General features: G+C 40.7%; 1 protein-coding gene across 1 annotated transcript; it reads left to right on the top strand.

The window, feature by feature from the left end:
* The first annotated feature begins 797 nt into the window (after positions 1-797).
* On the top strand, positions 798-12,126 carry rhot1b (ras homolog family member T1). Its single transcript, XM_036000182.1, is given in 20 exon segments — positions 798-1,180; positions 2,407-2,465; positions 2,638-2,719; positions 2,878-2,921; positions 3,016-3,069; positions 3,234-3,286; positions 3,766-3,874; positions 5,237-5,338; positions 5,538-5,636; positions 5,944-6,052; positions 6,158-6,278; positions 6,743-6,827; positions 7,225-7,370; positions 9,820-9,901; positions 9,903-9,921; positions 10,267-10,411; positions 10,587-10,659; positions 11,694-11,816; positions 11,885-11,945; positions 11,948-12,126. Coding segments are annotated over 20 exon segments (1,746 nt in total). The 5' UTR covers positions 798-1,143; the 3' UTR covers positions 12,091-12,126.
* The last annotated feature ends 2,833 nt before the right edge of the window (positions 12,127-14,959 follow it).

Below are 14,959 nucleotides of genomic sequence, written 5' to 3'. Positions count from 1 at the left end.
CACAGCAGACATTTTAGAAAAACACAGCTGAAATTGATAACCTTAACGATGGCTCAATTCCATCAAGTGTCCCAGTAAGCTATTTCAGTGAGTCAGCATGCACAACACCAGGGCCTCTCCTAAGTGGAATGCAGCCACCATTAATGGTTTTGAATACACCTGTGCTTTTCCTACTATGACATGTCAACATGTCTGCCGTGAAAAATGTAGTGTTGGAAGTGTTGGAAAGTACATTTACTCAAGTACTGTTTTTATGTTCAATTTGCTCCGCCAGCTGTAACATTAATATACAATGCTTCTTACTAAAGCATTGATATTTTAACGATCGGTTGTAATCATATGTGGCCATTCTGCTAATAGGCTACTTAGTACATTTTGCTGTTAATACTTTTGCACTTTTAATTCTTTGAATCTCTTCAGTATTGTACAATATACTAACTATAACAAACTATCTATCTATCTATCTATCTATATATATATAACTAAATAAACTAAATATTTAATAAAATAATTAAATTAGTTATTTAATATAATGTGTAATCTATTATTATGTATATATGTATATTACATTAAATAACTAAAAAAAAATAGACTAAATAAATAGACAAACCAGACATAAACTAAAAATAAAGTTATGATAAATTTGTCTAGGGCACTTACATGCATTATGCACAAGAGGTAGAAAAGACGAAGAAACGTCAACGCTATGATATATCAACAAACAGTCCAATGCTCTCAACACTCCTAGCTACAGTGGCTGTTTGTACGTGGTTCAATATACGATCTTTGCTCGCCCTCACTGTCATGAGGGGCGTGGCGGAAAGCACGCATGCTAGCGCCCGCTAATGCTCTTCAAGTTTGTGTGAAGAGCTGGCTGTGGCTGAACACAGCAGCAGCAGTACTGTTTGACTGACTGAGCCTCGCAGGTGGAATATATAGTAAAAACACTGTGTTAGTGTTCCCGGAGATATAACAATTGTCTATCATCTGTTCTGAACCAGTGTAAACCGGAGCTGTCATGCAAACATAGCCGTTAGCAAGCGAGCCAGGCCGAGGAGAGCTGGCTAGTTGTATCCTTCATCCAGACAGGAGCATAAATGTTTCACACAAGCCAGTTTATCGAGTTTGTCTACGCCGAAGAAGATGCGCAAGGACGTGAGGATATTATTAGTGGGGGAGCGTAAGTAAAGCTATAAAACTGTGATATTTAACGTAACTTACAGTGTGTTGGTCAGCAGTGATTGTATGCAGTGTCAGCTTTTAGTGTTGACTTTGCACTGGTGCTACCAGCAAGGCATCATCATCTCATGATGATGGTGTTCATTCAGTCCATTCATTCTTTCTGTGTAACTTCTGATCTGATCTGTTTTGTGTTATTGCTGCATACATCCTGCCCACGATACTGTTGGAAAAACAAAACATCTGCTGTAGCTTTTTGAAACAGTAGATATTTTTATGTCCCCATTACACAACTAACATCAGTCTTTCCATTGTATGTTAGTGGACATAGAGCAGATAAAGGTTGCTCACTTTAAATCTTTGTTTAGTTCCCAACCTATAGAAACATATTGCAAGTTGACTGTCCCATGTTTCCTGACAGAACATTTAAATCCCTACAGTATCCAGTTATGCTCATTTCTGTTTTAAACAGCAAAGCCAAAGGAAAAAAAAAAAAAAAATAAATATATATATATATATATATATATATATATATATATATATATATATATATATATATATATATAGTATTTTACAACTGTGAAGAAAGCTCATTCTGCCTTTGGTAGTTTTCTCTGGTCATTGCATTCATGGAATATCTGGGATTGTTTTTGGGAAGTAAACTCCAGACAGACAGAGAACCGAAAGCCCAGCTGTTTTGGGAATTATGTTTTCACACTGTTCACACACACACATTAACAGAACAGTTAGGAATACATTTACTCTGGCTTACTAATAAATAGGAAGCAATTGTAAAGGACAGTAGTAGCTTTTCAGCCTTTCATTTTTGACAGGACAGCTAGGTGAGAAAGGGGAGAGAGAGGGGGAAGACATGCAGGAAACCAACCCGGCCACAAGTCGTTTTAAAACTGAGCCAGGATGAAAGCTTCAATTCATAGATTGTACACACCCATAAAAAAATTGCCCTGTGGTGTTTGTGATGTCAGTAGTGTGATATCTGTTTCTCAGTCACATGGCCCGGATAGCTTGTTAACTTAATGACTGTTATTTTCATCGTAAATTAATAAATTATGTCCCCCCACAGTTAAAATATGAATATTTATTGTAATGAGTTGTAAGCAAATGTGGTTGAGTGTCTGCTAAGATCTACCAAATAATCTCTCTCTCTCTCAAATAATCTAGTCTCATTTATACTTTCGCTCCTCTTCTCCCTTCCTCCGTCGACAGCCAAAGTGGGGAAGACGTCTCTCATCATGTCCCTGGTCAGTGAGGAGTTCCCAAATGTGGTACGGATAAGTGATTATTATGTCAGATGTTTGATACTTTGATGATGCCTCTCTACCTTGAATATCTAATATTTGTGGCCTTTAACACCATTGATTTAACCATATTATTGGAGCCCTGTAACTAGTTGTAAACATGTCTGTGTAAGTGAGAGCCATGTTGTGTTCATCCTAGGTTCCCTACCGAGCTGAGGAAATCACCATACCTGCAGATGTCACACCGGAGAGAATTCCCACACACATTGTGGACTATTCAGGTAATTTACGCCCATGACTGTTTCTTTGTTTTCAGATTTAACTGCTTTAAGTTGTGGTGACCTTTGTTGTAAAATCATAAATATCACCTTTTCTGCCTGCAAATTGAGAAAGAAGAACTATTGGTATTAACTGTAGTACACTTGTCTTTCTCCTACAGAGGCAGAGCAGACAGATGAGCAGTTGTTTCAGGAGATCTCCAAGGTCAGTCAGTGCATTATGCTCTCCTTTTAGTGCTCTGTTAAGTACTGAGTTCAGGTATAAGCCTAAAAGGGGTCTGTGTTGGTCTCTTTCATAGGCAAATGTGATTTGCATTGTCTACTCTGTCAACAACAAGAAGTCCATAGAAAAGGTGAGCTACCTCTGTGGCTAGGATTTCCATAATTGGTTTGTATTGCAGTTAGACAGTAAAACATTTGAGGCGGTCAGTGTGACACTCGTAAATTAGAAGTTGTCTCTCAAAATGGTAATGATCTTTTACATTTTTATCTTTTTTCTCCCTTTTGTTTTCCATAGGTGACGAGCCACTGGATCCCTCTCATTACTGAGAACACAGACAAGGACAGCAGGTGTGAACTTGTATGGAAATAGGTCAGAGTTTTCATTGTCAGCTCAGTTTTGGACAATGAAATATGGGGCAAATAGGGTTCCTGTTTCTTCATTTCTCTATGAGCACAGTGGGCTCCTAATGCACGATCAACCTAATGGAAAGTCTGCAAAAGACCGTTTTCTGTAGGAAGAGGCCAGTCATGGAATCTTTCTACTAGTCGTTGAAGTGATGACCTACAATCACATGGTGGAAATTGTCTCACAAATGCTTTTCTGTAAGCAGAGAGCTGAACTGGAAAGCAACATTTCACATGAACAGATAGCCTTATTCTCCATTTGTGTTTTGATTTTCACTATGAATTGAGTCACTGCTTTTCTGGGAAGGACCATGTATTAAAGGGAAAGTACTCTTTTGCCTAAAATGTTACATCTGTTAAATTTACAGTTTATGTTTGTATTAGCGTTAATACAATGCTGTGTTTGTTATTTATGCGTCCAGGGTTCCTCTGATTCTGGTGGGAAACAAGTCGGACCTGGTGGAACACAGCAGCATGGAGACCATACTGCCCATCATGAACCGGCACAGTGAGATAGAGACTTGTGTTGAGGTATGGAGCGACAGATCTGTTCACTGTTCGCACGGTTTCTAAACAGTAAAACAATAAAGTGAATGCTGTGAAAGTGCTGTTCTGTTTTAATTTGCCAGACAAAAACTTTCTCATTCAAGTAATGCAGTAGCAATGCTATTGTTCTAGACAGCAGTTGTGTTGCTACGTACACAAGGTCAAAAGGGACATAAACACAAACGGAAATCAATATCTTGTTCTATTGTCATTAAACAGAACATAAATAGGGGAAGAAGTTTTTGTTGGTTTAGGAGCCAAGAGGAACAGGATTGTTTTTAGTTAAACATCCAGACATTGTTTTTTTTACTTTATTGGCAGTGCTTTTAATGGTTGTACCAGCACAGTGAAGATACTTAAGTTGATGTAAAAACATTAAAATCTCAATAAATGCATTTAAATTGTTTTCACATGATGACAGTATACATGTAGATTCTAGAAACAGAATGCTTACAGAATAGAACTGGCCCAAATTAAGAATGCTATTGTCATTTACAGTGACCTCTATTTGTAAAGCCCTTCACACTCTTTGCTGTTACATGTTTATGATCCTCACTATCAACCAAACTGAACACCTAGTTCTACAATACAGTATGTCGAGTTGTCAGTTATGCAATTTTAAACTTGTTGAAATGCCGAAATGTGGAAGTCTGCAGCCTCCCTTGGCTAGCCAATCTTGTCAATTGTATTGATTGTTGTCTTAGTTCGTATAAATTAACCCTAATTGAACCTTTTGTCAATAGTATTGCTATTGCTGCCCTTTTTTTTATACTTTCCATGATGGACTCCATTTATTTGCATATGTTTACTATAAACAGTGTTTACAATAAGATAGCCCAACAATTGTACAAGAGGATTTGATACTTGACACCGGCCATGAGCTTAACTCAAACCTACAACATGATGACTGCTGTAATCTAAGCACGGTGAAGAAGCTCCTAATGGTTGAGAAGTCTGCTGTTCGTGCTGAGTTCACTCTTTTCCTCCTCCTGTGTCACCTTTTAACACTGAGTACTATCTCCTAGCTGGGCAGCGCCTGTGTTTCTTCAGACTGGTTAATTAAACCAGGCGTGTCACTCAGACAGATCCTGTGTGTTAATACCCCGTCTGGCCCTGACTTAGCTCCCGCACACACATACAGTATATACAGGAATATATATACACACACACAGGTACATAAACAGAGAAGGCCCCACTTTGCCATTACACTGTATTTTCACAGGGTAGCAAAGACGTTAAGGTGTTTATATGCAACGACGCTGTATACATGGTGTTTTTATAGCATATTGAAAAATAGTATACGTATGTATAACCAGACTCCGTTCTTCCTTTTTTCATTGTTTATAGTGTTCAGCAAAGAACCTGAAGAACATCTCAGAGCTGTTCTACTACGCCCAAAAGGCAGTTCTGCACCCCACAGGTCCTCTTTACTGTCCAGATAAAAAAGATGTAAGAGCAAACAAATTTACTGTGTGAATTCTACACCAGTGTTTTTGTGATGTGCAATGGTTGTCAGCTAAAAACCTCACTCTATGAATTTACATTCGAGAGAGTTATGTAATGCAGTATTAAACTGAATTTTAGCAGAAGGTGAATTACAAAGTAGTTGCGTTTAAAGTAACTTTTGATTTGCCTTTTGGATTCCCAGATGAAGCCACTGTGCGTCAAAGCCTTGACTCGAATCTTCAAAGTGTCTGACCTGGACAATGATGGGATTCTCAATGATAACGAGCTCAACTTCTTCCAGGTAAGTCAACTGATGACTACTGTCGCTCACAAAGTTAACAATAGGTTTATCGCAGCGACCTCAAGCTCACCCGGTAGAGCGTGCGCCCCATGTAGGTTGAGTCCTTGGCAGCGATTGGGGTTCACATCTGACACGCAGCCCTTTGCTGCGAGTCATTCCCCCCCCTCTTTCCTGTCTACCTATACTATCTAATAAAAATGCAAAAAAAGGCCAAAACACATTATTTTATCAAAAGCTACTATTTGCACAGGACCTTTCTTTGGCTGCTTTTGACAACAATGATGTTTTTGTCTGATTGCTCACACAGCGGACGTGCTTTAACACCCCACTGGAGTCTCAGGCGTTAGAGGATGTAAAAAATGTGGTGAGGAAGAATTTGAGTGACGGAGTGTGTGACAACGGACTCACTCTGCAAGGTAGACATGGATGGACTGGCTTCCTCCTTGTGTGACGTACACACACATCTCTTGTCACATTATTCCTGACTGTGTTTTTTGGTATTTCTGTGATATCCTCTCCAGGCTTCCTCTTCCTCCACACCCTGTTCATCCAGCGGGGGCGCCATGAAACAACGTGGACAGTGCTGAGGAGGTTTGGGTACGACGATGACCTGGAGTTAAATCAGGACTACCTCTTTCCTCCGTGAGTCTCAGTCTTCATTTCTTTAGACACCCACCACCAACTGCATCCTGTGTGCATGCCTTAATAAAAGCCTCATTATTTCCCTCACTGTGTGTGATGGACACAAGTATTTGTGCTCTTTTTAGCATAATACTTTATTTCTTCAAACATAATGTTCTGTCTTTCACTTTTGGTGCCTGTGCTCATTTTTACCAAACTGTCAGTGTTGTTAAGCCCTTAAATTAGATACTAGATTCAGTACTTTACATTGATGTTATTACCAAGGAAGGATTAATAGGTAGATTGAATATGCACATTTTCACAACACCTACTAAAATATCTACTGAGGACTACTGAGCCACTTTTATAAGTAAACTGTAATATTTATCCTCTTATTTATATTCTTTTGTAGTAATGTTTTCTGTTTATCACTGGTTCTGCTCATTGACTATAACATTTACTTTGAAACATTTCAATGTCTTTAGGTTGAAAGTTCCTCCAGACTGCACCACAGAGCTCAACCATAATGCCTACCTCTTCCTTCAGAGCGTCTTTGACAAACATGACAAGGTATAATCCTGTAAACCTGGTTCTGTATTTACTTTACCCTCTGCCCTGGAGAGGCTTTTACAGAAAGCTGCTCAGTACGGAACACCGCACAAAACCAAACAGCCAGCGCTGACCACCTGCTGAGGCGTGATTTAAACGTCTTGTCACTGAGGAGAGATTGACAGGAGAATTAGCCGCGAGGTTAGACTGGAAGTCAAAGAGTAAAAGTGGCAGCTTGTACCATGATCTGCTTTTTGTCATAGTGATTAGTGTCCTACTGTGAATGTGTGCTTCAGTCATGTTTTGTTTTCTCAGGTAGAAATGACAAACGGCAAACTATTTCCTTCTTCAAGCACCATTTTCTATAGGTTACCGTAGTTCACCGTCCTGAACAGTAACCAACCTTTGTGTCTATCAGGACCGTGACTGTGCCTTGTCACCAGAGGAGATGAGGGACCTGTTTGATGTTTTTCCCTACATGCCCTGGGGTCCAGATGTCAATAACACAGTTTGCACTAATGACCAGGGCTGGATCACCTACCAGGGATATCTCTCCCAGTGGACGTAAGTGGTGATTATGTAAAGGTTCTGTACTCGACATTCAGAACATTAAAGCTATAGTGTGTAGTTTCTGTCACCCCCATGAGGAATTCTAAGAAATGACAACAACACTGTCGGCCCACCCCCACCCCTCCTCCACGCAGTTGCTAGTAGCCGAAGAGGACACAGAGAATTAAAAAAGTAGTAGTAGTAGGTAGTTATCTTCACTCGAGCTTCTGCGTGGGAAAGTCACCGGACGACACAATCTTCTGAACATAGCCATACTGAGAAATACAGAGAGAGTTGTGTGGAGCTGATAGTCTTAATTAGCTTTGTAGCAACTCATTTGGCAATGGCTTGAATGTAACGGACGTTCAATAATAACAAAAAGTTACGCACTAAAGCTTTAATATAGCAGCAAACAAATATTTGATATGTAAAAATATAGTGGAGTAATGGTGTCCTGAGCAGACAATGAAGTCGCACTCTCTCTGTGTCTGTTGTAATCCGGGCTTCTCTGTTTTTTGTTTTTTATGTTGTGTGCATGTGGCCGTGACAAAACGTTGGTATTTCACAAATTGGGGAACAGCCCACTACTTGTTTCAGTATTTCAAGTCTAGCCACTCTAGGTTAAAGCCAGTATACTAGACTTTGAACATTTCTGACATTGACATTGATTCTGTGTCTCACATGGGGTAGTCTATATCCACGACATTCCACTTCCGGGATTGCTCCATTGCCGTCGGAAATTCCGCCGGATTTCACTCTTTTCAGCTGGATGTCTGTCACCTGCCGTTTTGTTTGTGTTGGAATTTTACACTCTAGTTGATTTATGAGGACTAATGTTGACTGCTCCTCAGATCTCTGCAGGGTAAATCGAGACAGCTAGCTAGACTTTCTGTCCAGTCTCAGGGTGTTTTCACACCTGAAAGTCTGAACCAAGGTCCGGACCAAGGTTCATGTTTTTGTTACATTGTAACATTTGATCCTGTAAGTTTTTTGGTTTCACACTGCAGTTATGCAAGCGCACTAAAGATCTATACGTGACAAAACTACGTCCTGCCGTCATGACATACGTGAGCTGCGTCTCCAGATACTGATAATTGATTGGTTTGACTGCTGCTCTCCCCTACTGACTGCTGCTCTCCCCTACTGCCGCGGCTCTTTTTGTTTTGTTGTGATGTTGAGAAGCAAGACACGGGAACTTTCTTTCTGGAGAATTTATTCAGAGACAAACGGAAACCTACACTGTACATTTACTACCACTTAACAAATAAACTGCTGATGTATTCTCTGCTCCGATAGCCGACAGCTGTCTGCTCTGAGCACATTCACCGTCACTCTCACTCTCTCATGTAGCCTACACACTAAGCACCGAGCTATTCCTTAAAGGAGCTATTCCCCGGTCTTGTAACACAAGGAGAGCCTGCCAGAGCTTCTTGTATTTAGTCTGAAAGTCCGAACCATCCAAAAAATGCTTTCACACTATAAACGAACCGGACCATGGTTCAGTTTGGTCCGGACCGAGACCACCTCTTTTTATCGGACCAAAATTTGGTCTTTTGATCCGGACCGTGGTCCGGGGGAGGTTTCACACCTGTAATTTTGGTTCGGATCAAACTGAAAAGTCCGAAAGTCCGGACCAAACGAGGTATGTGTGAAAACGCCTTCAGTTTTCTGTTGCACGACTAAGGGCGTTTTCACAAGGAAGCCCGTCTACAAACCAATCAGTTACAACTGTCGGGAGAAGCAGTGCACGTATGTGATGACGACAGGACGTAGTTTTGTCACGGATAGTTCTTGAGTGCGCTTGCATAACTGCAGTGTGAAACCAAAACTTTCCGCATCAAATGTATACAATATAACAAAATCATGAACCTTGGTCCGGACCTTGGTTCAGACTTTCAGGTGTGAAAACGTCCTAAAACAACTTTGAACATACACATGTTCCACCAAAACAAGTTCCTCCCCGAGGCTATTTTGCAGCGGGGGCTTTTCCCGGTGCTTAGCGCCGCCCCATGACAATTGTGATTGGTTTAAAGAAATGCCAATAAATCACAGCACGTTTTTTCTCCAATCCTGGAATGCTGTGTGGACTAGCCAGTCTGGCAAAGCGAGACTACGCATGGGGCTGCTGAGCTTAATAGGCTGAAAGACGGTGCAAAGATGCCACCAGTTGTCTCATTTGTCAACAAACACAAAACTTGTGCCACCATTAGGGCTAGGTATCAAACATACTTAAAATACTACACATAGTGGCTTTCAACTAGTCTTTGTTGGTTTTTAGTGAACTTTTTCAAAGTTGTTTTCAGGAAAACACCAATGTACACACATTTCCCTGTCGTGTGTGTGTATATATATATATATATATATATATATATATATATATATATATATATATATAATATATATATATATATATATATATATATATATATCATTGTCATTTTGGCTTCAACTTACATTTGTTCAGGTTAACAACATATCTGGATGTCCAGCGATGCCTGGAGTATTTGGGTTACCTCGGTTACTCAATAATTGCTGAGCAGGAGTCCCCAAGCAGCAGGAATTACAGGTGAATGAAACCATCACATCTTTTTTTACATATTCATATTAAATGATGAGTTGTAGATCCCTATAAAAGTCTGTTGTAATATCACAAATATAGTCATATACATTCATAGATTATAATGTTTGAGCCATTAGTATTATTCAGGGTCATAAGCTGATCGGAAGTTGCTTTACACGTCATTGAACTACTCGACAGTCAGTAATCCCATCAGTAAATCAACACCATACAACACTAACTTTTGGACAGTTGAAGCAGCAGTTCAATCTTAATATTGTCGCTGACTGACTGCAGGTATGTGTTGTCTGAGCTGATGCTCTGATACCCGTGTATGGTTTGCCCCCTCTGCAGTGACCAGAGATAAGAAGATTGACCTGCAGAAGAAGCAGACGCAGCGCAGCGTCTTTCGCTGTAATGTCTTTGGAGACATTGGCAGCGGCAAGAGCGGCTTCCTCCAAGCCTTCTTGGGTAGAAACCTCATGGTAAAAAATAAAAAATAAGCAACAGTAATGACACATTTGAATGCATACTTAGCTCAGCTATTTCACGATGTCCCATATTTAAATCGACCGGCAAACATTTTCCTCTTGATGCTTTCAATCATAGTTTACAGTTTCATGTCCTGATGTGCTTTTACATGATGTTTCTTCTCTTCTCTCAGTGTCAAAAACAATTAGAGAGGAACACAGATCCTACTATGCCATCAGCACAACCTATGTTTACGGCCAGGAGAAATATCTTCTTGTGAGTTTCAAAGATACCTCTACTATTACTTGAATTACTAGAATCATTTTTTGCAGTTATGACTTGTGTTTAAATAACGCTTTTTTTTTAATCAATATTCTAATAATAATAATTGCCAAATTGTGTGTGTGTGAATATTTTTTCACGATATGTTTTATATAATATTTTTTTCTATTCATATAAAGACATGATTTAAATGTATACGTACCACTACTACGAGGCTGTCAGCTGTGAACCATCATGTGAACTGTGAGCCAGCCCAGCCTGAGGTTGGCTGTGCTTACATGTACCTGGCTGTTTATATAAGCTTCTTATCATGTTCACCCAGTGCTTTTGTCAAGCAAGCCTTTCTACTTGCTTAACAAAAGCACTCGCATTGCACCACTCACTTGTAACAGCACATGCAAAGCCTACAATACCAGCCATAGTTTAACATAGTATTAGTTTATACAGGCACTTAATACATCACTGCACTGTTTTTTGTTGGCACTTGTTTGTCTTTTAAAAACACACAGGCACTCCCTCTGTGCTGGCATCCACAGTGAAACACCTTGCAGCACAGTGACTCTGCTTCTGTTGGCACTCCTAGGCAATTTGAGCACAAATGTGGTGGTAATGCTCCTGTGTGGTTCAATCTTTAGCCACTGTGACTGCGTCAGTAAAACAGCAGCCATGTGATTCTCTTCATTGAACATCCTCAACAGAAGAATGCTTTGTTTAAGTACATTTCATTTCTGACGAGATATTATGGAATTTGCAGTAATCCATATCATTTCATCCAAGTCAACAGTATGCACTCTCAACTGTGATTGCTGACTGAGCTACACTGTTGTCCCCATGAAGTCGAGAGAAAAAAGACAACCTGCAGTTCTTTTCACCATCCATTATTGCCAGAAAATTATGGCTGTAGTAAACCAGGCCACTACAGCTGGCCACAGTGATGCAGAGAATATTGGCAATTATCTAGCATGGGACTAATGTTGGAACTCAGCAGTGTTGTTCTAACTCTCTCCCCTCCTCTCCTCCTCTATCAGCTTCATGAAGTATTCCCTGACTTTGACTATCTGTCTGATGCTGATCTGGCCTGTGACATTGTCTGCCTGGTCTATGATGTCAGCAACCCTTACTCCTTTGAATACTGCACCAAAGTCTTCAAGGTAAAAAGGTGTAACTGCATTATTGTTAACTGAACCACGGTCATTCATCGCCCTCTTTCCCTCCTCAGCAATACTTCATGGACAGCAAGATTCCATGTATGATGATAGCAGCGAAGTCAGACCTGCCAGAGATCAACAGATCTACGGCTGCAGTCCTCTGGAGTTCTGTAGGCGGCACAAGATGCCACCTCCCCAGTCCTTCACATGTAACACTGCAGCTGCACCCAGCAGAGACATCTACACCAAACTTACCACAATGGCCATGCACCCGTAAGTATGGAGACACTTGATCTAGATTTGTTAAACTGCACTAGTCATTTTTGCACATAGGATCCCCAATGGTAGCAGAGTTAACTCATTTTAAGAACTTTATTACTAAAGGCTGTTTAATGCTTCTGCGTTGAATCGACGGCGTACCCCCCACAGACCCCTCTGCGTCGACGCAGACCGCAAGGACTGTGATTGGTCAAGTCGTCCTGTGTGTTGATAGTCTGTGTTTCAAGCAGCCTACTGTGGGGAGTAGCAACATGCTAGTTCACCCGACATAAGCTTTGCAAATAAACTCAGACATATTTTGGTTACAATGACGGGGTTATCCGTTTGTAAAATGCCTACATGTCAGTATGTTTTGAAATTAGCACTTCACCTAGCAGCAGTACTTGTGGGCAGTTGTGCTAAAGTTTGCTTGCTAACATAACATAAACTGGCTCTCTCTCTTTCGCTCAGAAGAGCGGAACCAAAACAAACTATCACCCACCCGCGTTCTGGCGGGAATGCACTGCGATGCAAAGAAACGCGTTCAACCCCGACGCAGACTCCGAAGGGTCACAACCCGCCGTAGGAGCGACGGTGTAGCTATGTGCGTGAGTTGACCGCAGAAGCATAAAAAGCCAAAGGAAATCATGCAAGTAATGTGTATTGGAGCTGAAATTCATACCCACCCAGATCCCTTCACTTGTTTTTAAGCAGAGGACGTTGTCCATTTCTTAATGAAAGCAAACGACACCTGAAGTTTAGCCATTCTCTGTTTATCTCAGATATGCGATTACAGAATGCCTATGTTTTATAATATGTGGTTGATATCACAGCTGAAGACAGGAAGGGGGAGAGAGAGTAGGATGACATGCAGCAAAGGCCGCGGGTCAGATCGAACCCTGGTCGCTGTGGTAAAGACTGAGCCTTAGTACATGGGCGCACGCTCACCAGGTGACCAACCGGGCGCCCCAGGGATGTCCTTTTACATCTAAGGTTTTAATTTGTATTTCCTTAACCTGAGATTCATTTCTGCAGTTGGGTCGTATTTGGCAGTGAATCCTGTGTGAAACAGGTGGAATAGATGGATGCCTTTTTTCTTTTGCAGTCCACTTTATCTGTTAGTTTACAAGCCCTACTGTGTGTTATGTCTGTGACTTTACTCCACGCCTCAGGATAACCCGCTCCCATGTGGGATGCTCCTACTCTCTGCAGGTGTCAGTATCAGACATGATGTACTTCAGTCTAAAAATGCCTTCGCTGCTCTCTGAACAATTCGTTGCTTTCAAGTCTGATGCTACAGTGATGTGCACTGTGGGTACTGGTTTCCCTGTCTGAGCATAAGGTGATCCTCGATCTCTCCCAGAAGCTCACACCGTCGCCTGAAGTCAGTCAGCTGCAGTGTGCTGTCAACACACGTGCCTCTCTGCACATCACACCTCACACAGGTACATAATGACATACAGCACCCGCCCTGATTGATCCACAGCCTAGTCAACTACTATTCAGATTCAGAATATAACTTTAGTTTAAACTACTATTGTATTACATCCTTCTGTGGAGAAGAGTTTCTATTAAGTACTGTTTAAGATGGCTGTGATAGAGTGATTGAGAGCATTGTCATATGTCTGACGGAGCACACAAACATAATGAGGTTGAGTCCACATAAGAAATGTGCTATAATCAATCTGCATTCATAGAAAAGATTGCAGTTAAGAACAGAACGAGATTGCATTAGTTCAATTAAAAAATGAGTCAACAGCGATTGATTCTAAACAAAGAATACTGTCGCTGAGAATAAGCGAGATTAGATCGATTAGCTGTACTTGCGTCCTTTTCCAATCGTTGATACTCCACATGCAGCTCATCGATAGATCCTCATTTGAGTAAGTTTTTTAATCTGTTGTCATTGTCGTTCATGTATTCTGTCTCTTATGCGTGAGCCCGCACTCACTACTTATTTCATGTGGTGGCCATATTTAACTCTTCGTCTTCCTCTTGTGTGTTTTTATATATCTAAACTGCGTGTTTGGTGTTTGTCTGCCCAATATCTCGCCTCAGGTCCCCGCGGCTGTGCGCGCGCATGTGCACTTGTAACCGTTCACTTTCTGCTTGTGGTCAAACTTCCTCAACTCGGATTCTGCGGCAGACGTCATGGCCAACTCTACTCTGTTGTGACTCATAAGGTTCTTTTGTTTACCTTTTACAACCCTCTCTTTACCTCTGCTCACTTCTCAGTATTTGTGCGCCATCGTCACCTCAAGCATTGTCCCGTTTATTTCTCCTCATTTTTGTTTTTTTTGTTGTTTTTGTTTTGTTGTTTTTTTTTTTTTTTTTTTTTGTTTTTTTTTTGTTTTTTTTTTTTTTTTTTTGCTTGCCATCTTTTTGCCAGTGTGTGTGGTATTTTAAGGCAAAGATTTCCAGAACTAGAATAGAAAGAAAGTGTGCAATCACTCCCATTTTCTACATAGTTATTTTCCTGCCACAATTACGTCGTTATGTCATATGCTGTACAAAGTCCTTTTGAGTTTGTGAGGGCTTTTCTATCTAAAAAACTCACTCTTCATCTTCTGTCTACCTTTTTCTTTGATATTGCTTGTGAGCTCTTCTTGTACAACAGTAGCTTTACAGCATTTCCTTGGCTCTATTTTGATCTCAGTCCCATTGTCATTCGTTTGAGTCCACTTCATGGTTGTCATCTTGTTGCGCTCATGTCACTGTGCCTCAGAGTGTCATAGCTAATTGGTCATAACTATATCCTACGAGTGTCCCTCATCTGTTCGACTGTCTTTTTCTTCAGCATATACAGTATATCCATGTTTCTACCTCCCTGTTCCTGTCATTTCATCCTAGTTTCCTTAAGTTTCGATGGTATTTATTTTCACATCATC

Source organism: Sander lucioperca, chromosome 4 (assembly GCF_008315115.2).
Source record: "Sander lucioperca isolate FBNREF2018 chromosome 4, SLUC_FBN_1.2, whole genome shotgun sequence".
In the NCBI taxonomy this organism is placed as follows: domain Eukaryota; kingdom Metazoa; phylum Chordata; class Actinopteri; order Perciformes; family Percidae; genus Sander; species Sander lucioperca.
The sequence above is the reverse complement of the archived record's forward strand: the minus strand, read 5'-3'. Positions and strand labels throughout refer to the sequence as shown.